The following is a 26,413-nucleotide window of genomic DNA, read 5'->3' as shown; positions in this document are numbered from 1 at the left end:
GAAGGCTGGTACCATAAGATTCTCCTAAAAAATAGCTACAGACATCTCAATTCAGCGTGGACGGTCTGGAGGGTGCCCTGGTGAAACCCTGGTCCTAACCCTGAATTCCCATCAGGATTCCCAGGAAGACAATGGCTTGTGGACTTAAATTAGGGAGGGGAGAAGAGGGAGAAAAGGCAAATGACCTTAACCTCTCTTGCAGATAAAATCCCTACAAAAAGCAACAGTGACCGACTGCTGTACTGCAAACCCTCTGCCCCTGCCAGGCTGGCCATGCCGTGCGTGCCCCCTCCAAGCCTTTGCTCCCTGCCCAATCCCTGGGATGCAGCTCTCTGGTCACTCAAAGATCCCACCCGTTAGACCCAGGGTACCAGCTCTTCCCTGCACAGGGCTGTTTTTCTCCCCTCTGGTGTCCTCAAGCAGTAACCATTAAACTTGGCTCCTAAAGAGCCTGCAGACTTCTGAATACCTGACTCGCACTACCCCTTACAGGTCAACTGCAAACAACTGCAGGCTTGCACTGTATTCTGCTGCGCCCCAGCAGAACCTTTGACTTTCTCCTTCAAACCTGTTGGGTCTTGAGACTTATCTACCTCTGTAACTGGCACTGCCACTCCTCCAAATGCTCCTTCTGACACATGGGATGCCCACAAGGCCACCCTTTCCTGCTTTCCTCTAAGTGTGATCCATCCATCAGCACGTCCTGGTGACTCCGCTCCGACACAGATCGTGAGTGGTACTTCTTCCTTATTTCTACTTCTACCAAAGCCAGCCCCAGTTGTGTCTTCTCCTGTCCACACCACAGCTGTACCACCGACCACTCAGCCTTGCTAACCCCAGTCTTGCTCCTTTTGGTTCATTTTCCTCAAAGGTGCCAGAATAACTTTCAGGAATACAAAAGGAAATGAGAGCATATCTCTCCCCTGCATAAAACTCATCAAAGCTGGCCGGGCGTGGAGGCTCACGCCTGTAATCTCAGCTCTCTGGGAGGTCGAGGTGGGTGGATCACAAGGACAGGAGTTCAAGACCAGCCTGGCCAAGATGGTAAAACCCTGTCTCTACTAAAAATACAAAAATTAGCCGGGCACGGTGGCAGGTGCCTGTAATCCCAGCTACTCAGGAGGCTGAGCCAGGAGAATCGCTTGAACTCAGAAGGCAGAGGTTGCAGTGAGCTGAGATGGCGCCCCTGCACTCCAGCCTGGGCCATACAGTGAGACTCCATCTCAAACAAAACAAAACAAAACATCATCAAGGCTTCCCACTGGTGCTAGAATAAAATGCACACATGTGACCCTGTCTGTGAGACCTCGTGAGCTCTGGCTGCTGCCTTTCTCCCTTCAGCCCCATTTCCTAGAGCTTTCTCCCCCTCCACTGCACTGCAGGTCCCAGAGTTCCCAGAAGACAACATCGTCCTCCTTCCCTCAGCAAAGCCTCTCTCCCCCGTTCCCTCCTCCCGGCTCGCCCGCGATCTGCTCTCCACACTGCTGGGTCCTTCTCACCCCTCAGCCCTCTCTCGACACCCGATCAGAGGTCACACCAACCCTTGCCCTTTCCCACTCACCTTCCTTCATAGCACTTTTCATAATCACTGGTAATCACTTAATTTTATTTTGACTCACTTATCATCTCTCTTCCCCACTAAAACATTAGCTCCATGAAGGCAAGGATCACACCTGGGTTCACTATCCTCGGTGCCTAGCAGAGTGTGTGGGACGTGGTGGTTAACAAAACGATTGCTTTTTAAAAAAATGAATGGATGTTAAATTCTTCATGCGCCCAACAGTGCTGAGTACAACACATAGGTGCTTGGTGGGCAGATGATTCAAATGGATAAAGAAAACACATCTTTATACATCACTGGAAGGCCAGGTACATCCACTCTCAGGAGTCCAGGCAAATAGAAGTGAGTTCACAGACGGAGCTGTGAAATACTCATTAGGACAAAGAGGACCCCAAATCAAGACAGATTGAGAAAAAGCTGATGTTATCCATCTAGCACACTAACAGAGGACAGTTTGAAAAACAACTCTCAGAACACAGGGTTTTGTGTTCGGGAGACGGGCCCACGTTACCAGGTGAAGGCTCTAGCTGGAGACGGGCAGGTTTCTGCTCCAGGAGAACCTAAAGCAGTAGCTTCAAAGAAAGTCCACTGAGGCAGCTGAAGGGTAAGATAATCCCAGATCTAAGTTTGGCTTGAGGTTAAATGGCATATTGTATTTACAAAGGTGGCCACAGTTTACATTTCAATAATAAAAAAAGAGATATTCTAACATTGCTTCTGTTTAAAGAGATAGACATAAAATAAAAGTAAGTTGAACTATTTCTTATTATCCTATTTAACTTATTTATAAAGATAAGCCTTATGAAATTGGGCTCAATTGGCAGCTTCCAGATATAAACCATCATAGAAAACATTTGCTTTTTCAATCTGAAAACAAACAGAAATCAGAGCACTAAAATTACTATGAATGATTGCATCTTAAGATGTTACATGAAATATTTATCTAAGCTTTACTATAAAATTCTCAAGTGTTTCAGATAGAGTCCTGTTTAATAAAAAAAAGTGTTTCAATTTCATAGAGATCATGTGGGTCTCCCCTTACTTTCTCTGAAAAGAACAATTGCTTTTTCTTCCTTAGTTAAGGAAAATAACACAGGCCCTTTAATCAGCATTAAATTTCACTCCAACCATGAAGGTGTCCATGCCAAAGGGTTTGGAAGCTCTGATAATATACTCTATTCTTTTTTTTTTTTTTTTTTTTGAGATGGAGTCTCACTCTGTCACCCAGGCTGGAGTGCAGTGGCACGATCTCATCTCACTACAACCTCCGCCTCCCAACCTCAAGTGATTCTCCTGCCTCAGCCTCCTGAGTATCTAGGATTACAGGCACACGCCATCATGCCCAGCTAATTTTTGTACTTTTAGTAGAGACGGGGTTTCACCATGTTGGCCAGGCTGGTCTCGAACTCCTGACCTTAAGTGATCTGTCTGCCTCAGCCTCCCACAGTGCTGGGATAACAGGTGTGAACCACTGCGCCCAGCAGTATACGATACTCTTAAGTTTTTGCGGCTTCTGTGACACTCATTATAGGCTTAAGGTTGGTTCAAACGAGTGCTAAGAATTCATACCTAGGCAAGGTATTTCTTTTTCTATTTACTCAGTCCTTAAAAATACATATGTAATGTTCCACTTGAACTATCTCAATTGTCACTAGCATTTCACACAAAATCACATTTGCAAAACGGAGATGCAGTTTCCAAAAGGAGATAGAATCAAAAAGCGAATTCAAACGAGGCTGCTTCACAGTATCAATTTCCCATACCTTAGGGACAAAGTTCTACTGGGTGTGGAACCTACCTCCTTACATAGAAATTACAACTTGAAAGCTATTTTTTTCTTTCTATTATTTACTTTTGCAATGGCACCACTTAAAAGAGCTTCCTGAAATCTTGTTTTCTATTTTTGGTGAGACTCACCCCTTTCCCTGACTCCTTTCTAAGCTAGCATCATCTAACGGCAGTGGACTGGGAATGGAAGGCATAGATTGTGGTCTTGTTTGCGTCATGAGCTCTGAATCTAGTAGGGGAGACAGATATGTAAATAAATGGACTGCAGTGGGTATTGAATACAGTTTGCTGTGTGACTTTCGGCAAATCATAACCTTTCTGAGCCACAGTCCTGGATCTTGTGAGGATCAACTGAGATAATATGTCAAAGTGTCCTATAATCCGTGATGTGATATACAAAAAAAGTTAAGACATTATAATGTTAATGTTTGGTTTATAAACTCCCAAAAATATCTTTTAACTTGGATAGCCTATACATTCAGATGAAGCTTCCAGCTGGGATGAACAAGTTTTTATTTCTACATGTTTTTAATTCAAATGTCTGGAATCCACATTACTCCAGCACTTGGGTAACTGTGTACAAATTATAAAGGGTTAAAAAGGTTGTATTATGGGAAGTACCTCTCACATCCCTGTCTTCTGCCAGAGTTCCCCTGGCCAAAGGCAAATGGTTTTTCAATGTATTCTTTCAGAGATATTTTGTAATTTGTGGTTGTGTTTTTATTTTGGTTATCAAGAGTAAATGTGAACATGTTAAACAGCTGTCTTTACTTCCTTTTCTATAAATGTCTGTTTATATCGTTTATCTCTTTTTCTATTGGTTGCACTCTCTCTCTTGAATATGAAGTATTTCATCTGCAGGTACAGCTCCTATTAACAGATGAATGGCTGCATGGCTCACCCAAATCTCTGTATCTGCAGTCCTGTGAAAAGCTGGTCTTTCAGTTGGGGTAATAATGGCATAGACCATATATTGCCATAAGAGGAAATGTTATGACCTGACTGGCATTTGTTTTCTTTTTGAGACAGGGTCTCTCTATGTTGTCTAGGCTGGTCTCGAACTCCTGGCTTCAAGTGATTTTCCTACCTCAGCCTCCCAATTAGCTGGGACTACAGGTGTGGGCCACCATCCCTGTTGCATTTTTGAAAACTAACCCTACTGTAATAAGCATCATGAAGAAAGGATTGAAGAGGAAGAGAAAGGTTACACGTGAGAAGACCAGTTAGGAGGTAGGTACGTGACACATAATAGAAAATCACAATTAAATGCCAACACTAGCTAATCCTACTAAAAAAGTATTCCATTATGGATATTTTTAAAGGTTATTGAATATTGCCGTAATCTCCTAAACAAATTGATAAAAAATTAGAAGATAGAAGTTAGCTAAAAATGAAGTATTTCTAAATAGAAATACTTCCTAAATACAGGAACGATGCATATCTATTAGCAGTTTCGTCATCTGTAACATGGGGGCAATCGTATCTACCTCATAGGGTTGTAGTGAGGATTCACGGAGATAAACATGCATAACAGGGCCAGCTCACAGGAAGCTTTCAACAAGCAGTAGCTTTTTTTTTTTTTTTTTGGAGATGAAGTCTTGCTCTGTCACCTAGGCTGGAGTGCAGTGGAGCACTCTTGGCTCACTGCAACCTCTGCCCCCCGGGTTCGAGTGATTCTTCTGCCTCAGCCTCCTGAGTAGCTGGGACTACAGGCGTGCACCACCACGCCTGGCTAATTTTTGTTTTTTTTTTTTTTTTTTTTGAGACGGAGTCTCACTCTGTCACCCAGGCTGGAGTGTGGTGGCACAGTGGCGCGATCTTGGCTCACTGCAACTTCCACCTCCTGGGTTCAAGCGATTCCCCTGCCTCAGCCTCCTGAGTAGCTGGGATTACAGGCACCTGCCATCACGCCCGACTGATTTTTTTTTTTTTTTTGTATTTTTAGTAGAGACTGGGTTTCACCATATTAGCCAGGATGGTCTCGATCTCCTGACCTTGTGATCCGCCCACCTCGGCCTCCCAAAGTGCTGGGATTACAGGTGTAATTTTTGTATTTTTAATAGACACGGGGTTTCACCATATTAGCCAGGATGGTCTCGATCTCCTGACCTTGTGATCCGCCCGCCTTGGCCTCCCAAAGTGCTGGGATTACAGGCGTAATTTTTGTATTTTTAATAGAGATGGGGTTTCACCATATTGGCCAGGCTGGTCTCAAACTCCTGATCTTGTGATCCGCCCGCCTCAGCCTCCGAAAGTGCTGGGATTACAGGCGTGAGGCACCATGCCCGGCCAATTCTTGTCACTATTATAGATTCAAACAAGGGTATAGGACAGGTGGCATGGTAACCAAGAGAGCACTGGGCAAGGATCTCATCCTGGCCTCCAAGTCTGCTGTGCAGATTCTAGCCATTGACTTCACCTTTTTGGCCTGTTTCCTCACCTGCGCTCAATACTTGTAGGGGCACTTCCAGCTATAGGTGTCTATGATTCTGGTTTAAACGTTTTTCTTTCCTAGGAAGAAATCTAAATCAAGTCTGCAATTTCCAAGTATATTTATTTCGAAGGTAGTTCTTTTCTTGTTTTGTTATATTTTTATTTTTGAAAGAAATACATTTTAAAATGTTTCCCAAGAAATCAGATTTCAACTAAGAATTTTCTTCCTATTTATGGTGACATATTTGTTTGATTGCATCTTGCTTTTTTCAGAATGTTCTTCTAAGATGGTGTCTTGTAACAGAGTTTGCGAATAGCAAGCCTGACAGCTGAGGGAACGCAGCTGCGTCTTTAAAAGGTGTGACCTTTTCTAGTCATACGCCATCTGAGTTTAGAGTACCACACTTTCTAGTAAGGGAAATTCAGAAAATATAAAATGAATTTCCTATATATTGTGAAAGTATATTGAATTACTAAATGTATTATGGAATTATAGGGTCCCAAGTAAATATCTAACATGGGAAAATTCAAACTTTAGACAAAGCACTAAATTAGATATTATCTACATGATACAAAACAAAGTTTCCTCAAAACGTCATATGAAAATATGATTAATATATTCATCCGTAACATAAATCTGCACCAGGGTTCTGATCAGGGAATTTCCTAGTTTTGAGTCCTGCGCTGCATGCTCATACAGTCACCGAACTTGTACTACCACATTCCAAATGCAGAGACACCCTTCTGATGTTAAAACCAGACTACCCTTTCTGCCCTTTAGGGGGAAAAAAAAATCAAGCAAAAGAAAAATCCTTAGAGAGAAGTTAAGGTAGTGGAGTAGGAGAAACCCACCCCCTATGGATTTGTTTGGAAGCAGATCTGTTTAGAGGCCGAGTCTCCCATTCGCTGTGTGGGTCCACAGGCTCCTTTGTATAAAGTGAAGAACGCACATCTTGCTCTGGCTTACAAGATCATTCACCCTGAGAGTCAAATAAGAAAAATCCATGCAAAAATGCTTTGCTAAACTGAAAACCACCATGAAAACGCTATACAAAGGCATTACTATTGCCTTTATAGTGATTCTGTGAGCCCTTTAGTCACTGCGTGGGTTTCTATCTGAGCTATCAAACTGGTAACTCAATCCACAGTAATGTCACACAAATCTTCTACTAGCATGCACCTATTTTACTCTAACGTTCTCGGAACTGTGGTAAAAATAAAAGAGTATTTTTTAAAAAGCAAAAGATGTGATCCTTGCCCTTGAGGAACTGAAATTTTAGTTGAACAGAAAATAAAAGCCTATCAATAGGGAAAAATAATGAACTAAAATTACAAAGCAATTTATAACTTTATAGGAGACAAAAAAAGTAACATCTTAGTCAACTAAATATCACCACCTTTCTCTTCCATTTCTGGGCCATTAATGAGGTGCCGCGGCATGAACGAGCCAAGCACAGGCAACGTCTACCCTCATGGAATTAACATTCCAGCAGGAGACACAGACATCTGACAAATAACTCAAAATCAGTGTGTGAAGCGGAGAACAAAAGAAATACAGGTGCTATGAGAGTATCAGAGGAGACCCAATTTAGACTGGGAGGGTGGAAGGTTTCCTCGAAGAAGTCACATTTCAGCTGAGACCTGAACAACGTGTAGGAAGGACCCGGGCAAATCTGGCCAGACGGCTTCTGAGAGACTCCATTGTGACCAGTGGGTGTCATCCAAAGTGGATGTCCCAAGGCATGGACTTGGAAACTAAAGTTCCTGCATTGAGTTGAGTCTAGACGTCACTGGAGGTACCCTTTTATTTGGCTGGTTTAGAATTTTAACTTCTTCAAACCATCTGTAGCCCAGCTACCAACTATCAAGAAATGACCATCCACACAAGAAAAGCCAGCATTGACGACTTCCTGCCCTCTAAGCTTTGAGCATCTCCAGCCAGGCCCCAGGCTTATTGGTTTTCCTTCTCTAAGAAGAAAATCTGCTTGTGCCCAAGGCTGGTGCCTACACTTGGGCGCTGAACCGCCTTCCGCATCTCTCAGGGATCTGTGTTCATTCAAAAACCATTCACTGTCTCTTGACTCCTCAACTGGCTGAAGGCCAAACTTAGCCCAGCACACGAGTCTGCCGCCCTACCCTGGACATTCAGTCACCAGGTGCTCCCATTCTGGTTCCGTCACTTAGGCTCTGAGCTCCCTGTAGCCCCTGGGTTGCTTCAGACCTGCAAGTCCCTGCACATCCAGTCACTCAGCAAATACGTATAAACTTAGCAAATCTGCATTCTCAGGTTCTAGGCAAGGTGCCATTCCCTGGCCTATGAGCAGCTGATCTTTAATGAGCATATATTATATGCTAACAGCGTGTTCATTATTAGCCCATTTCAGCTTCAAATCAACCTAAAGACAGTGAGGCTCACAGAGATTGATTTGTGAGGCCACTTTCAAACTTTTTTTTCAACAAGCCATACTTTAGAGACATATTTTAATGTCATGATCCAATGTGCATATGTTTACATACTTACATATACTATTCACATACACTCTACATTTTCCAGAACAATGTTGACCCTTATTATGTACAGTGCACTCTGATATTTTACATATCATGGAAAGATCCACTAATGGGAGGCATAGCTTAAAAAACAAGATGGTGTGCTGTGTCCTTTGCTGCAGCTGTTTTTACAGATGTGCCTAGAAGGCCACTTGCCTTCATACAGCTGATGTGCACCTGTTCCGTATGACTCTGTTAGTGCTATCTTCCATGACATTCCTTGCCCTTCCAGGAAAGCGGTCACTTTCATATGCTTGAAAAGCACCACGTATGTTAGCTGTGGCCGGGCAGTTAGCACACTGCTATCATTTTTTATGCAACTGTCTCTCTCGCCAGACTATACGTTCCGGAGGCTTTAAAACACACTCTCCTCTCATCTGCCCAAGCAAGGTATCTGGCATAGAGTTAGAGCCAAAAACATGTGGTCTTAGTGAACAATAAACCATCTTTATTCAGACCCCTTTGCCTTTACTTTACAAAAGCAGCTTAATAAATTGGATTGTTTTGTTCTTCATCTCACAGTGTTTTCAAAGAATCGTTTCTGAGGAAAGGGAGACAGCTGTCCAAGAAAGGACTGTTGTGAGAAGGAACAACTGATAGCTGACAGCAAGGCAAGGAAGAAAAACGAGTCTACTAGGCCAGAAAGCACGATTATTTCCATGGCCTAAATAACTATCAGACACATCCACCCTGTCCATCTCCACAGCCACTGTGAAGCTGTGAGGAGTGAGGGCTCTGCAGACCAACTGCCTGGGCCAAATCGTGTCTTCATCACTTACTAGTTCAGCAGCTGTGGGCACGTTAGTAACTGCAAAGCATCACTTTCCTTTTCTGAAAAATGTGGATGACAACTGAGCCTACCTTGTAAGATTAAATAAGAAAATGTGTAAAGCACACAGCTCAGTGCATGCACACACTAGACGTTTAATAAATGATAGCTACTACTATTCATAATATTTTTAATGCAATCTACCATTTATTTCCTGACTCCAAGTTTCCAAACTAATTTCTCTTGCCAGGTTTCCCTACAAACCATTCACCAGTGAAGCCAGAAAATGCTGCAAGTCCTTGGATGGTGGTTAATCTCTGGAGGTGCAATGCCACACCTGTGAGCCTCCTGGCACGCCTTCTGAGGCTGCCCCTAGGGAGTGGTGGCTCCAGGCTGGGCCTGCCTGTCCCACGCCTCCTCTACAAGGCCAGCTAGAGATGAGGGGGACCCTGCCTCACTTAGTTCACTATGCAGAAAGCCCTGTGCCCTTCCAGATAAATGGTTCCAGAAATAATTGGCCGACCATGTTATTTGGCTCAGAAAAGCTCAGCTTGTCAGTTTTAGGCCACTCAACCAACAGCTATAGTACTGATTAGCTCTGGGCGGCCTAAGAAGCAGTATACATCCTTCCTGATCTGGCAGATTCCCCAGAGTTTGCTTGTGGGGGGGAGCGGGAGAGAGAGAGAAAGAAAGAATTAAAAGAGAGAGAGACAGACAGAGAGAGAGAGAGATGGACAGGGAGAGAGAGATCTCAAAATCCCCATCAAGTACCTGAATAGACTCTCAATGTGAGGAGAAGAGCCCTGACTTCTGGTTACCATGGGATCTCAAGCACCCATGGCAGTGAGTAGCTTGATAAACATTTGTCTTAATGGATGAAACAACCCATTAGGTTTTTTGTGGGGGTTAAAGGAAAACCAGTCTGAACTAAGAAGACTATTCCTGGCCGGGCACGGTGGCTCATGCCTGTAATCCCAGCACTTTGGGAGGCTGAGGTGGGTGGATCACCTGAGGTCAGGAGTTCAAGACCAGCCTGGCCAACATGGTGAAACCCGGTCTCTACTAAAAATACAAAAAAAAATTAGCTGGGTGTGGTGTTGGGCACCTGTAATCCCAGGTACTTGGGAGGCTGAGGCAGGATAATCACTTGAACCTGGGAGGCAGAGGTTGCAGTGAGCCGAGATTGTGCCACTGTACTCTAGCCTGGGACAGGGTGAGACTCTGTCTCAAAAAAAAAAGAAGACCGTTCCCTTTCTAGCTGTAAGTTAGAGCTCGCAGGACCCTGGCCTAGGAAATGGTGCCCTGGCAGGTTCTGCTGCCCCAGAGCTTGTGTGAGGGTATGAGCCCCACCCGGGCAGGCTCGTTTCCACCACATGCTAAGAGGCGAATCACTCGTCCTCAAGTTCATTCCAACGTTACATGGTGTTAATTTAGATGATGGATTCTAATACAATTTGATAATTGTTTGAATTCCATATTTTGTATATCTAATAGCTGAAGACAGGGGTAGTGGTGGGCTGCCAGGATATTCCCTGGAGTCATTGAGTCTGCATTTTGAAAGGACTGTTTTATTTAGGGGCATTCTCCTGTAAATAGTAATATTAGCATCAGTGAAAAATTCCTATTCCAACAATCCATTCTTGTTACATGGCAATGTAAGCAGTGTTCGCGTAAGTCTAGGAAAAACGCTACTTCAGTCTCTATTATGGAGACCTGTGTTAAAGACTAAGCCAAGAGACATTTTTCTTCTATCAATTAAAAACAAGAAATCCCTTCACTGCCCTCTTGGAAAACTGGCCTAGCTGGCCTAATGACAAGCCAGTCGTTGTCATAGGTGCTTGAGACTCAGTGGTAAACAAATTAGCATTTCTAAAACATGTCCCTGTGTTATTCTTAGATAAGTGAGTTTTCCAGACCTTTCCAGTGTGTTCTGCAGCAGTGTCCTATCTGTGGTTTGGTTAGTGGAGACTTTCCCTAGTTGATAAAAATGCTATATGCGGGCCAGGCACGGAGGCTCATGCCTGTAATCCCGGCACTTTTGGAGGCTGAGGCGGGTAGATCACTTGAGGTCAGGAGTTCAAGACCAGCCTGGCCAACATGGTGAAACCTTGTCTCTACTAAAAATACAAAAATTAGCTGGGCATGGTGACATGTACCTGTAGTCCCAGCTACTTGGAAGGCTGAGGCAGGAGAATTGCTTGAACCCAGGAGGCGGAGGTTGTAGTGAGCAGAGATTGCGCCACTGCACTCCAGCCTGGACGACAGAGTGAAACTCCGCCTCAGCAAAAAAAAAAGCTATATATGATTCTCTTATTTGCAAAAGAGATAATCTTTATAGCAAAGATCTAATGTTGCTTTCTAAACCTTAGCAGACCAAAAAAAAAATTAAAGAAACTGATTTATGATGTCCTTATAAGCAAATCACATCTTCTATATAAAAGAAGAAAAAAGGAATATTTTTGTGTAGTAGGAATACAGAAAAATTCTTCCCTGGATAAGAGAGAGACCTAACTTTAGAAATTTTCAAAAATAGAATGAAACTGTATTTAATTTTAAGAGTAAACTTAGTCCTTAAAACATATTTGGGGGTGGACGACATAAAGGAGACGGTGATGAAGCTCCGTGAACTTAAACAGGGCAATGTTGCCAAAGTTCCAGAATCGCCAGGGATGGGTCCAATTAAAGTACCATCCAATGAAAACATATCTCTAAGTTTGAAGGATGTTACAACACTGAGTTAGAAACAAAGTCAAATAAAAAGTGAAAGCAAAACTAGGAAATTTGGGGAAATAAAACTGGGAGGAATTTTAACATGGATCTTGTTTAGCCTCCAATCGTGTATTCTTTTCCTCTTCATGGGACACAACAAATTCTGCAATGTAAGCATTAGAAACTTTAAATCCTGTTGGAAAAAGTAGAGTCAAGCATGAAACCCAAGTCACCATTCATCCTACCCATGAAAGAGAAACCAGCAAAGACAGAAAGCGTGCGTGGCCAGGCCAATGCAGGAGAGCACAAAATCAATTACAGAAAAGTTTAATTTCTTCATCAAAGGTGCCTCGTCAGCTAGCAGAGAACGACAGCATTGTCAGGATGCCAACAAGACATCCAAGGCAACAGAAGCCACAGAAAAGCAAGCACGTTTTTCGTTTGGCACATGGACAATTGATTTTCATGTTGGCATCTGTCTCTTCAAGCCAGTTCAATAAGCTGCTTTGCCATGTGTGTGCGCCACGGTTACATACCACGCCACCTTTGCGGTGTCTCCACCCAGAAAGACAGGCAGAGGCATTTCTCTTCACAAATAGGTGTCACATCCCCATTTGGAGACAAAAACAGATTTAAAAAAATATTCTCGTTACATTTAACTATGTTCAGTGTTTATTTGCCTGCCTTCCTCTCTTCACAACATGAACTACTTTGAAGAAGACAGAAACTAATGGCCCATTCAAGGCTTTAACCCAGGCCCCCTGCGCCGCACCAGCTGTGCTGTTAGGTTAACTGGCAAAACTACTCCCTCTCCTTCCCCACTACCACAGAGCCTGATACTTGGAGCCGGGCACAGCAACCTCTAAGCTGTCCCCATCCACCCCACAAACTCCTCTCCGCTACTGACTGGTCCTGAAACTTATACCACCTATCACTGGGCAAATGAGAGTCCGGGGAGGGGTCAGACTGAGCACCCAGATGGCCGATGGGGACAGAAGATCCAGTCATTCCTTACACAAATCTTTTAAGTTTTAGCTGCAAAAGTCCGCTTCAGTGCTGAAGAAAAAGACAATGTATGTACGTCACTATGCGCTGGAGAAGCAAAGAAACTACTTTTTAAGGCTTTTGACCCAGGTCTCACCTGAGGTATGTGAACCTGATCTTACATTTACTATGTTCACAGTGCTTTGCAATTTTTACTGTTAGATACAAAATCTTATTTGAATTGTGCAATATATCCATGATCCTCATTTCACAAATAGTCCAAGGATACCAAACTAGTTAGTGATAAAGCTTGTACCTAAACCCAGATCTTCTGATTCCAAAGTCCGTGCAGATTAAAATGAGAAGCAGCAGGTAAGACATGAGGCCCTGGAGTTCTGAAACTGACAAGGCCACGGTCCCTCCACTCACAGAGCTCTAGAGTCTGGAAGAGAGTTCAACTGCAAATCAACTGTAATCCCAGCTGTTAATGGGTCACCAACACTGTACACATCTGGGCTGCTTCAGAGGGCGCCTAGCCCATAGGGGCAGCACCGTGACTGGTTATGCTTCCTTCATTTGTTCACCCAACAAACACCGACTCAAGCACCTACTAAGAGCCAGGCTGAGGACCTTAAGAATTAGGACAAGATACACAGGTAAGAAGACCCACAGGGGTGGTGGGGGTGCGGCTGAGGTGGGATGGCTGCAGAAGTGTTCCAGTTGGAGAGAAGAGTTTACATAAAGATCCCAAGAGGTTCAGTGTGGCAGGTGTTTGAGAGAGAAAGCAGTGTGATGACAGGGAGGCCAGCAAAGGAGGCCAGGGCTGGATAAGGACAGGCCCCTTGACCACATAGATCAGTGCGCCTTTATTTAAGGCACAGGCAAGTGACTAAAGGCATAGATGGTGAGGAATGACATGCTCTCACCAGTCTGAGGAGGTGGAATACGATCTCAAAGGCCTGAGGCTGGGGACAGGAGGAACAGCGAGGAGGCTGTGAGGTTAACTAGGTGTCTGGACTAGAGTGGTGATAGTGGGTATGGAGAAGGGGTGTGTGGGAACCTCTACTGGGGAAGAGTTGGTGGAACTTGGTGACTAATTAGTTTGGGGCAGATGGGGGAGAAAAACGCATCAAGGATGGCTTCTGAATTTTTGGCTTTGGAAAAAGACAACGGTTTTTCACTGAGACAGAAAAAACACAAAAGGAACAGAAAAAAGTGTTGTTATAAATCAATGAATTTACCTAAGATCCAGATGTTCTCAAATGTTTTCAATGAAGAATAATGAGCCAATTACAAATAAGTATTAAGTATTAAAAGCCCACTTTAATTGGCAATTCAAAAAATTACTGCATATAACAAAAGTAACAAAATATGCTTCTTTTAAAATGTTCTAAAATTTCAACTGATGCTTCCTCAATGAATATAAATGGACTCTTATTGTGTGTGACATTTGTTTTCCCAGCTTTGGGATGAACCTATTTCTGGATAGCTGGCTTAAAAGGAACTTAATGATAAACCTAACACAAGTCCTGTGCCATGACTGCCTTCATTACTGACTAGCTTTGGCTTGGTCCACAGTCTAGCACAGAGGCAGAGTTCTGAGGCTGAAGAAATTAGAAGCAGCTTTCCAAAGTGGTGTCTAGATATTCTCTTTTGTATAAAGCCTCCCATTTGAGTTTATTTTCATCTTTCACACATCACAAAGAAGGGATCTTCAATTAAGAGCGGTGGCTAAGTTAATTGCATCTGGGGGTGAGGGTAGATTATTGCTGATGTCCTACCAGGTTGATCTATAAACTTACACAGCATACATTAGGAAAATGATACATTTACTCTTTAAAACTAGAAAGGTAGATTAAGAAAACATTTTCTGACAAGAGTATATCTTATGATACATCTCAGCATCTGCAGATTTACTGTCACAATTACAACTGGGAATCCAACAGAAAGAAGAACAAAACAGTTTCTGTAGGTTGCAAAAACAGAAGAAAGTATCAAACCCGACTTCCAACTCCTTAAAAATTATCTGGGTGGTCTCCTTCATTTCAGTACTGACTTGTTAATCTATTCTTGAATATTAAGGAATTAGGTCAATTAAGATATTCAAGAGCAATTTTCACATTAAAAAAATAACTTTTGATATAAATATCACCATGAAACTAGCTGACAACAGTAAAAAAATTTCAAAATTTTACATATTTCTACCTAAATGCCCCTGGGTCATAAAGAGTACGGCTGGGGTTGGGGAGGGGACTCAGCACAATCCATTTAGTGCCAGGCTCCAGGTGCAAGGGCTATGGCTCATACTGACACCCACTGTAAGTACAGCTATGCAGTCATGGAAATGCATCTGGGAAGAACGGGGGCAGGGGGGAGCAGCAGCGGTAGCTTTAATCTTGTGTAAGATCAAAATACTAACAGTGAGTTCAGAGGGACAAACACTATGTTATAGCAAACGACATACAGTATTTATTGGTAAAATTGTAAGCTTTCTTAATTTCACAACAATAAAGATTTTCTAGTTTGGTTGTCCTGTGCTTTGACAGGGTCTCGAGAGCTGGATGGCTTTAGTTGTTCGGCTCAGTCTCTGCGGAGCATCTGTGAAGCCCCGGCCTTCTGCCGACATGGGGGTCCCTGGCAGGGGATGAACACCGAGGGCCATGCAGGCCCTAGGGAAGCTCAGTCGAACTCACAGGAAGACACTGAATTCATTCTCTTTTTTGCCTGATTGCATGAAAAGGTAAGAGAAAGACATGCCCCCAGCCAAAAGATGTGCCCTATGCAAATAGAATGTGACTCGAAATTTGATAAGGAATTCTACTCAGACTTTGTAAAGAAGCTAAAATATACTATTAATTAGTGGGACTAAAATTATACCAAGGCAGTTAACATTCGGGGTTAATAACAGAAGCAGCATATAAAAAATGAAGACATATTGAATAATGAAATATTCAATAATGAAGACTATTCAGTCTAAACAAAATATGTAAGTTTGAAACCTCAGACTTTTGAAGTATAGAAATTTTGATTCAGCTTTTTGTGGTAGTACGCAAAAAGAACCTTGAAATGCCTGATCATACCCCATCTGCTACACCCTTTGCTGGGTAATGGCACTGTCTGTGTTTATAAAAATGCAGCTACCGATAAATATTACTCTGTGAACATCAGATTCCAAAGATGAGATTTTTGTGATTCTGCTGACAAACAGCTGTCAAGATCCCTATGTTTGGCTGGACAAAATACCAGAGGCTTAGAACAACACAAAATTTTGTTATCTATTTTCTCTACAGAACTATAGAGAAAATACACAACTCGCCCAGGTCACCTAATGTTGGTGTCACTGATAAAGCAAAAGCCAATTTTCAATCAGGTACAGCGTGCTTTGACTACAACTCCTCTTTTTTAACAGTGGAGAGGAAAAGCCAGTCCTTGTGTAGGTTGGAAAGTGGGCAGAAATGAAGGTTGGGGGGACCGTTATTCAGTAATTCTGGAAGATTTCACCTAAGATGCTTTCAGCACTGATCTGATGGCCACACAATGGTGCCAGAGAACTGCCTCCAGCAACAGAATACATTTCCTCGTGGCTCACAGTCCTGGAGCAGCATCCATTCTGCTCACATCTGTGTCCGAAAGGGGAAGTTCTTAGGGGTTCTGCTTCAGCATATCTCAAGGACTAATTAAATCCTCATTACGACCTTCTAATTATTCAAATACTATGGGATTACACTAGGAAAGTCCCTGCTGGCTTACTAGATGAAAAGGGTTAAATAACCTGTGTTGATTTTGGGAATCCAGATCTAGCTCAGACCTTCAGAAAATCACCAGCATTAACATGAATGTTTAACTAGACACCACTGTGAAATTAAAAGGGAATTCAATTAAAAGGTTTTCGAAAAATTAATTCTGACCTCTCTACATCTGTCCAAATAAATAAGCTTTCTGTCAGCATTTTCACCTAATTGCTAATCCAATAAACTAGAAGGGCATTTGTTAGTTTCATTAAGCTTAATGTGTCATTGGGGTTAAAAATGTGGTAACTTTAATGTTAATAATTATTATACTTATTTATCTACTCAGATGACTATTCTGTATTCCCTCCAAGACTTCCTGAGAAAGAGGACAACCTATTAATAAGCCGTTTCCTACTTTTGAATTTCAAGACATATAAAGATTAAGAAATAAGGATAAAACAAATGTGAACTGGTCACCTACAATTTTTGTAAGATTCATTTCAGTATTTTAAGGTTATCTGAACTGTTCCTCCAATGCCTTCGGTGGCCTAATTTACACTGCTTGATTTTCTGGCAAGGTGATTTAGTAACATTTCTGTATATTGCCATATGAGGTCTACAGAGAGGTTTAAAATAAAAACCAATGGCAAATGTGTTACAACAGAATACTAAACTGAGGTTTTTACCGTTTTTCTTTAAAATTCATGTACATAATGAAGAAGTAAAGGCCAAAAAATCTGAACTAATTTTCTTTATTTAGTTAAAAAGAAGTTCCGCCGGGCGCGGTGGCTCACACCTGCAATCCCAGCACTTTGGGAGGCAGAGGCGGGCGGATCACGAGGTCAGGAGATCGAGACCATCCTGGCTAACACGGTGAAACTCCATCTCTAATAAAAATACAAAAAAAATTAGCCGGGCGTGGTGGAAAACAGAAGATGTAGAGGAGGCAATACTATGTAAGCGAGTAGAGAGCCCAATAAACATCTAAAGTTTTCCCTCCATTTGTAACCTATGATGCCATATCCATATTTATTTGCACAAATACCTTTTATACATAGAAAATATCAAACTGTAGAAACTCACAGTTATTTTCATCTATGTACAATGTGGGGAAATGGATTTGTGACTGATATCCTGTGACAAAACTCAATACCAAAACCACCAGATAAAATGGGCACCGAAAAAGAGATGGGGTGGGGATGGGGACTGCAGGTTTACAAGGGACTGCTGTTAGGAAATCCGGGCACTTCACTGACCTTGCTGTCACCAGTAAGGTACCTCTGAAACACAGGGTACATGGTTTATTAACATATGCTCTTCCTGAATGGGAACATAGGACCAAGTAGAAAAGAAAGATCAGAGCAAGGGTTCAGCTTCTTGAGACTGGGGGGACTTAGGCTCCAAGGCAGTGTTGCCAGCATCACTGCCCCAGGAGGACTTGGAGGGAGGACTCAGAAAACTGCACCTCTAGAGAGAAGTAGGCTGCATCATCTCTCACTCTCCATCATCTCTTGTCTCTGTGCAAATGTGTTTCTAGATTCCGTGCCACTAAAGAAAATGTTATCTCCTTGGGTACATTAAAGAAAGTACGTATACGGTGGAATATTACTATATTATCATAATCTTATTTATTAAAACAAACTAAGTGTAAACGGAACTGTTCAATGTGGTTATTTTAGCACTCAGCAGTACAGAAGCAATGTCATTATCCTTTCTATCAGGGTCTATGGTTTCCATGATATACCTTTTTTTTTTGAGATGGAGTGTTGCTCTGTCACCCAGGCTGGAGTGCAGTGGTGTGATCTCAGCTCACCGCAACGTCTGCCTCCCTGGTTCAAGCGATTCTCCTGCCTCAGCCTCCTGAGTAGCTGGGACTAGAGGCGCACACCACCATGCCCGGTTAATTTTTTGTGTTTTTAGTGGAGACGGGGTTTCACCATGTTGGTAAGGCTGGTCTCGAACTCCTGACCTCAAGTGATCCACCCGCCTCTGCCTCCCAAAGTGCTGGGATTACAGGTGTGAGCCACCGTGCCCAGTGTGACATACTTGTTTAAAAAAAGATACTAACTCACTAATGTATTTCTTGGCCTGTTTCTTTCAGCACTTCCCTAAACAAGGTAGGTATATATCAATTGTAAGAGTATAAACAAAGTTAAGTTACTTTCCAATATGGGGGAATGAATTTTGGGGAATTTCCTAGTAAGAGTTTTCTTAGATCTACTTTCCATTGTGTATCCTGCTGGTACACACCAAATGATGGTCCAACAAACAAATGTTTTTATTATTGTGTCAAAGCATTAAAGTCACTGTCATTTGCCATTTAGACACCTGATCAAGTGGCATTTGATCAAAGGTTATTAGGAGCTAACATTTCTTCCTAAATTTTAATAAATAATAAAGCCATTTTCTTTAAAGCCTTGCTACCCAGTGCTGGAGGAAATTTCACTTATGCAAGGCAAAGCACCTTCTAACATAACAGTCATCTTAAAATAGAAAGTTTTCCTTTTCAGGGTGTTGCCTAACCAACAAACACACATAAAAGGGAATGGACATAGTGATATAGCTTGGCTTTGTGTCCCCACCCAAATGTCATGTTGAATTGTGTCCCCACCCAAATGTTGGAGGTGGGGCCTGGATCATGGGGGGTGGTTTCTAATGGTTTAGCACCATCCCCCTAGTGCTATCTCGTGAGAACTCACGAGATACGGTTGTTTAAAAGTGTGTAGCACCTCCCCTTTCGCTCTCTTCCTCTTGCTCCTGCCATGTAAGATGTGCTAAATTTGCCTTCACTTTCCACCATGACTGGAAGTTTCCATAGGCCTCCCCAGCCATGCCTGCTGCACAGCCTGCAGGACTATGAGTCAGTTAAATCTCTTTTCTTTATAAATGATCCAGTCTCCAGTAGTTCTTTATAGCAGTGTGAAAACAAACTATAACAATATAATAATGTCTCTCACAGTCTTTCAGAGGAGGTTTAGAGATCACATTCATAAAAATCAATTCACATTTAGCAACTTATATAATTTATATTTACTATTTGAAAGAAATGGTCATGACTGGGTGCGGTAGCTCATGCCTGTAATCCCAGCACTTTGGGAGGCCAAGGCAGGTACATCACCTGAGGTCGGGAGTTGGAGACCAGCCTGACCAACATGGAGAAACCTCATCTCTACTAAAAACACAAACTTAGCTGGGCATGGTGGCACATGCCTGTAATCTCAGCTACTTGGGAGGCTGAGGCAGGAGAATCGCTTGAACCCAGGAGGCGGAGGTTGCAGTGAGCTGAGATCGTGCCATTGCACTCCAGCCTGGGTGACAAGAGCAAAACTCCATCTCCAAAAAAAAAAAAAAAGAAGTGGTCATTATAACCACCCAGCTTGTTATGTATCTGGTATCAGTTACCCAAACTATACTACATATAATAAAGGCAATCGAAGGAAAAACAATAATCATATTAACATGGTAATTTCCATACAGTGGTACCACTAAAGAGCCTAGATTTTGCCTTGAAAGTGGATCAATTTAAGTTAAAAGTTTGATTTAGCTAAGTTTCCTAATTGTTGTCCTGTTTCTCACATCTGGTTTTCTACATTGCCCAATTTCCCAAACACGTATCTGTTGGAAAGGGTTGAGAAAGACATTGTTCAAGGATCTGAGAGGGTTTCTCTTTGTTTTCTTCTTAGTAATAAAGGTTAAAATTTTAAGACTTTCAAATAAGGGACCTCTTACTTAACACTTGTTAAAATAAAAAGAACTGTACCAGTGAGAGTGATATTACAGGGTTATGGGGTGAATCTTCATCTCAGTTCTCTGCCTGACCCGAGTAGGCACCCAGTGCAAGACAATTTCCTTTTTCCCCACAGTGACCCAACAATACAACACAGGTGCAACTCACAACCAAAAAAAGGATTTTAGTAAGAATCACGCTTGCTTGGCACCAGTACACTATGAACTTCTATGATGCCTTCAAGATGACCAGAGCCATATGAGGAGTTAACACAGATCAAGCAATTTAGAGAGACGATATGGGATGAAAGGATGATTTAGAGCAGGTCACAGTAGAGAATTTAGGGAAACAAATGCACATATTCACACAATTATTAAAATCTATTTTTATTTTTTTGAGACAGGGTCTCACTATGTTGCTCAGGGTGGAGTGCAGTGGTGTGATCACAGCTCATTGCAACCTTGACCTCCATGGGCTCAGGTGATTCTCCCACCTCAAAAACCTATTATTGTACTATTAGAAGGCAGTGGTTCTCAAGGTATGGTCCTCAAGCCACTGGCATCAGCAATATCTGAGAACTTGCCAAAAATGGAGGTTTTAAACATCCCAATTCAAACCTTCTGAATTGGAAACTTGGGGGTGGGGCCCAGGAATCTCTTTTAACAAATCCTCCAGGTGATTCTCACACACTCTAAAGTTTAAAAATCATGATCTATTCCATTATTAAAACATTATATTATCGACTATACCTTAAATTATAATAAAAAGTTATATATGTAATGGTATTTGAAAATGAAAAATTCATTTTATCACTCTGAAACATTCAATTCAACACAAATAATGTGTAGATAAAGCAAATCTGTCTTTTCATTGACATTAGTTTCTAAACATGTTGCTGAGTTTTTAACATGTAAAATAACTTAAACCTCATAATTCTGATCAGAAGCAAATCATCATCTCTACAACTCATATACAAATAATTATAAACAGTAGGGGTCAGGATCCCAGTACATATTAGCTGCCAAGGTGGGAACTTCTGGCCTCTGGGCCTGCGTGAGAGACGAGGGGAGTGGAGGACAGCGGTATCTCTCTCTTTTGGTGTGGGATGGAGCAGGCAAGCCTTGCCCCACAGGAAGGGAAGTGACCTGCCACCGCACCGGGGGAGCACAGGTAGGCTTCTTGTACCTCCAGAATACACCAATCTGGATTAAAACCACCACCACCACCACCAAGAGTACCTTTACTACTCCAAGGGAGAATGAAGACAGAGGTAAATATGGGTGGGCCTAAGGTCTCTGCAAGGCAGTAAGAAACGCACGGCAGGGATGACAGGCAGGACTGAGCTAAAGGTCAAGAGCACTGGCAGATGTGGGGCCACTTCTCTCCAAAGGTTTCAGGAAAAGCCCATATTCTTTTTTTCCTGGGACTGGCACTAACCAGCTCCTGAGAATAAGGGAAGTCACACCTAACCGCTACACTCCCCAGTTGCTTTAGGTGACTGGGCCATAGAAACTTTTAGGTCTGCTCCAGTTCTAAGATCTTACCATTTATTAAGACAGGGTCTTGCTCTGCGTTTAAAATCTTACTATTAAATATCAGGGAATAACCAGTATTAACACACACAACCCCCCACCCCCAACCGCCACACACACACACTGGGACTGACACCCTAGCTGAGTCATTCAGAGTTATTTTTACACAGCTAGACCAAATACCAGACTACAGTCATATGTGAACCGTGCTTCATGGTGCCATGTGGACACACACATTCTTTGGGCCTTGAATTGTACTTTGAAAAAATTTCACCCAACCTGCAAGAAAGCATCCTCCCTCCTCTCCATATTTGTTGGAAGGGCTTTTGTTTATTTCTTCCATCTGATAAGAAAACATAACATCCTTTAAAAAAATTAATGATAAGGAAGTGCATACACAGGTAAGCAAACTCACGTATGCCTTATCGCCTGAAAGCACTATAGGCATGTAAGACATGAACTGGAGACGAACCTCTTTCCTGTGGCATTGGTGACTGGCTCAAGGCGGGATGGGAACTGGATTCTGACTGGCTCCCCGGTGGCTGCGGAGGCATCTGACTACCTGTAAAACACAGGAGGGAAAGTGGAGATGGGGGAACCCTTTGCATTAATAGTGCAGTCATGCAAAACCAAGACACAGCCATGTTTAATTTTTATGATCACAAAAGGTATAGCCCCATTAAAAAAAGATATAGCTCAGAGTGTAATAGTTCATCTTTTCCCTGGGAAACAAAGAGGAAACATGAATAAACATATTTAGCTAAACACTTGCTGAAAAGTTGTTACTGAATGAGTTCCTAAACTCATATATGAATCAATCTGTAGCTGAAATTTCTTGACACACACTTCTTCAATGCATTTAAGAAAATGTAGGAGAGCTGGGCCAAACTCATCCTCCTGACTCTTATGTGAGTCTCCAGGTGGGCAGGCATGCAGAGTGGCCAACAATTACTCGTGGTAATATCCAATTAATACAGTAATATCAATAGACTTCTAAAACATCTTCATCATTAGTCAATCAGAGATTTAACATAAACTTAGAAGACCTCCATCAAGAAACAAAAAACATACTACTATAAAATGCAGTATATATGATCACTAAAGAAGGGACTATTATTCTGTATCTCTTTTGATCTTTATTGCTAATACAGCAATAGTATCTATTTAATTTCCAGTTTGAAATGTATGCTCAGTTTGTCTTTTCCAAATATAACGTAAACTCCTTAAGACAGGAATCTTATCTGTATTCCTTCAATCCCTCTCTGAACATAACAAATACTTAATAAGTCATAATCTGAGAATATTATTTAAAGGAAGATACTTCTTACTATATTGATAAAAGAGAGATAATGAGTCATGTGAAGGCAGGAGATGAGATTTTGAAATTTAAAAATCATCAGAGGTAGCTGATGATCTCAACTCACTTTTTGGCTGAGAGGTTTAGATGCATTTCTAAGACTAAAAATGTGATGGAATTTAAAAAGCAGCTGAATTTAGCACAGTCCTCAAGGCACTAGCTCTCGTGACATGAGGACCATGCTATTTTATCTTCTACCCTCCCCCTTTGCTTCAATAAATTGGAAACACAAATAAACTCACACACACACACATAAAGAACACTGCATAGTCCTCTGGTGCGGTGGTCCTGAGACCCTGGCTGGATCAGGCTAACTGCTCTGACCCCGTCAGACCCACTGCTCCATAGTCAGGCATATTGCTCTAAAGAATTACAAATAATAAAGAAAAAAATTAATGTCCTAAAGATCACCACCAATTCGCCCCCGCGAAGGTCAGGATACATTTGGCACAAAGTCTGGTATTTGACGATGTACAACAACCAACCCTCTCGCGGTTCTACAAGATGGGTCTGTTACCCACGTGGCCAGGCAGGACACGGTCCCGGAATCTCTCAGGACTGGCACTCCTTACTAAGTCTAAGCACGGGGTATCTGTGGCAGTCAGAGGGTCAGGAATATGATTTTCAGTTTAGATAACAGATATAAATAGCTGTTAAAATATTACTATAAAACAACTGTTTTCCGGGGTTTAGGCTTCGTTTAGAGAAGAATGCAAAACTTGTTTATGTATTTCTGAGTGTTCCTGAGTGTGTAACTGCCACTCTCATTTTCAGATTAAGTGAAAACCAAAGACCTGAATTTATAGACACTGAGAAATATGCACTGTGTCACCACTAGAAGCTGTTTTTTACATTAGAACCATAACTAGTCGGGATAAAAGACCTGGACAAACAGCATAGACTTCGTTAAGTATCCATTTGGTTTCAGACATTTGTAGTAAATTAGTACTAGTACCAAATAATTAAATGTAAAGTAAAAAAACACTTAACATTCTGAACCAAAACAATTTCAAGGGTAAATACTGGTCACCGACTTGGCTACAGATCTACAAAAGTTGCTGTGTGCTCACTGCAGGGTCATGTGCTTCCTATGAAATACCCTAAGGCCTTCAATCTATAGTCCATTTAGAAATTTAAAGCACTCTGCAGCCAAATACTGACTTTTTAAAATGTCACTGGGGAATCAGCTGCAGCAAGACTGTAAGTGCTTACATTATCAGGATCACTTCTGCATGACAGGCTGGATTCACAGACTCATGACAGTAAAAACAAACAGTAATTCTATGTGAACACAGGGCACCATGGCTTAGACGGTGCACGCCCGAGGCACTGCTCTTATGCACAATATTTCAAGTAGAAATAAAAAAGGCTGTAAGTAATGCATCCCATGATTCATAAAATACCGCCACAGCCAAGCAGCACTACTGGTTGTGTGGCACAATTCTAAGACAGATGTCCCTTTAAAGCAATGAGAATATTCACATACTAAATTCATTCTGTTAAAGATACAAGAGCTTTATCATGATACAGATCCACCCAAACCATCTTATTCATTTTCCTTTACTCCCTATCTTTCTATCCATAGTTCCATAACTACTAAGTCATAGTTACTATGATTCAGTAACTATAGTTACTAAGAAACAACTTGATCCTCCACAGGCATAGTTTAAACATCGTCACAGCAGATGATGACTCAGAAAATGCATTTGAGAAAGTGATATAGAAGACTCATTTGTGTCCTTCGCCCATATAAAGAAGAAAATTCAGAGCCCTCCGAACCAACCGAATTCAATAAACACCTTCAAAATTACAAATTTTTATATGACATGTGTTGGTCACAAGTAAAACCTCTCAAACAAAGTGTGGTAATAATTTTTAAAGAGCATACTGCCGGGCACAGTGAACCAACCCACTTTATGAAGGTACTTTAACATTAAAATAGTTTTTTTTTTTTTTTTTAAAATAAAGCCCCGTGTTCTTTCCTCAGCAATGTCTATTATTATGTAAGCATAATGGAAAAAAATACAACTGGAAAAAACTATACTATGAATAAGTTCCACCATTGCACACTTCTGTATTCTCCAATGATAACATATACAACAACGTGCAAAATTTAGGTGCAGAACTGTCACCTGAATTTCTACTTTTACTGAAATAATCAGCCTAAGTCTATGCTATCATTTTCTTAAAAACGTACTTTCATTTTTAATTAATTTTAGACTTACAGAAAACTTGTAAAAATAGTGCAAGGAGTTCCCTTATATCCTTTAGCCCACCTCCTCCAATGTTAACATCTTATATAACCATAATACAATTACCTAGAAGAGAAGCTTACCTAAAGACCTCATCTGAATTACACCCATTTTTCTGCGCCATGTCTTTTTTCTGGGATCATCCCACATTGCATTTAGTGACTTTCCCTTAGCCTCCTCCAGTTGGTAGGCACCTTAGTCTTTCCTTCTACTTTGTGACCTTGACACCTTTGAACAGTACCGTTCAGTTATTTTGTAAAACGTTGCCAAATTTTATTTGCTCTGATAATACTTTTTATCCCTAAAATGAGGTTATGAATTTGGGGAAGTGTACCACAAAAATGTCATACCCTTCTCAGTACAATCTATTTTCCCTTTGTAGTTGGTAAGTATTTTTTGGAAGATATTTGAGACTATGCAAATCCTATGCCTCCTCAAACCTGCACTCACGAATTTCAGGATCCTTTAGAAGATCTTGTTTACATTTATTACAGTGGTGTCGGCTAACGGTGATTCTATATTTCCCCTTTTTCTTCCACATTTAGTTACCGGAATTCCATTGTGAGAAGAACCATTTTCTTCCTCTCTTGGTTTTTTATTTATTAGACTATTTCTCTCCACTCACTGTGGCAAACACACCCTCAAGTAACCTCCAATGAATAACATCGGTGAGTAATCCCCTCCTTTCCACTGAGCAGAACCTGTGATTCTATACAAAGAATGTGAAGAAAGTGATGGGCTGTCACTCCTGCAATTATGTCAGATGGCAAATGTGAAAGGATTTTGCAGATATAATTAAACTCCCTAATCAGCTGACTTTGAAATAATCAAAAGGGAGAGAGATGATCCTGTATGGGCCTGACATTTCAACAGGGCTCAGGCCTTCTAGGAAATAGGCTTCTCTGATGTGAACTGAGACTAAGGCAAGAACAGGAGGCCTCCAGAATCTCACGACCTCACTCCAACAACCGCTAGAGATGAAGCTGCCACAATCTGAATGAAACTGGAAGTAGATTGTTC

General features: G+C 41.7%; 1 protein-coding gene across 8 annotated transcripts in view; it reads right to left on the bottom strand.

Moving 5' to 3' along the window:
* The window catches only part of ARID1B (AT-rich interaction domain 1B), a 433,023-nt gene that overhangs the window by 76,551 nt on the left and 330,059 nt on the right, over positions 1–26,413 (bottom strand). For 7 of the 8 annotated variants that reach the window (XM_054493038.2, XM_054493042.2, XM_054493039.2 and 4 more), the window contains one exon: positions 22,257–22,346. The exons of the other annotated variant lie outside the window; for it this stretch is intronic. In XM_054493038.2, coding sequence (XP_054349013.2) covers positions 22,257–22,346 — 90 coding nt within the window. The remainder of the gene's footprint in view (positions 1–22,256; positions 22,347–26,413) is intronic. 8 annotated transcript variants of the gene reach the window in all.

The sequence above is a fragment of the Pongo pygmaeus genome, chromosome 5, assembly GCF_028885625.2.
Source record: "Pongo pygmaeus isolate AG05252 chromosome 5, NHGRI_mPonPyg2-v2.0_pri, whole genome shotgun sequence".
In the NCBI taxonomy this organism is placed as follows: Eukaryota; Metazoa; Chordata; class Mammalia; order Primates; family Hominidae; genus Pongo; species Pongo pygmaeus.
This window is presented reverse-complemented; position numbering and strand designations above follow the sequence as displayed.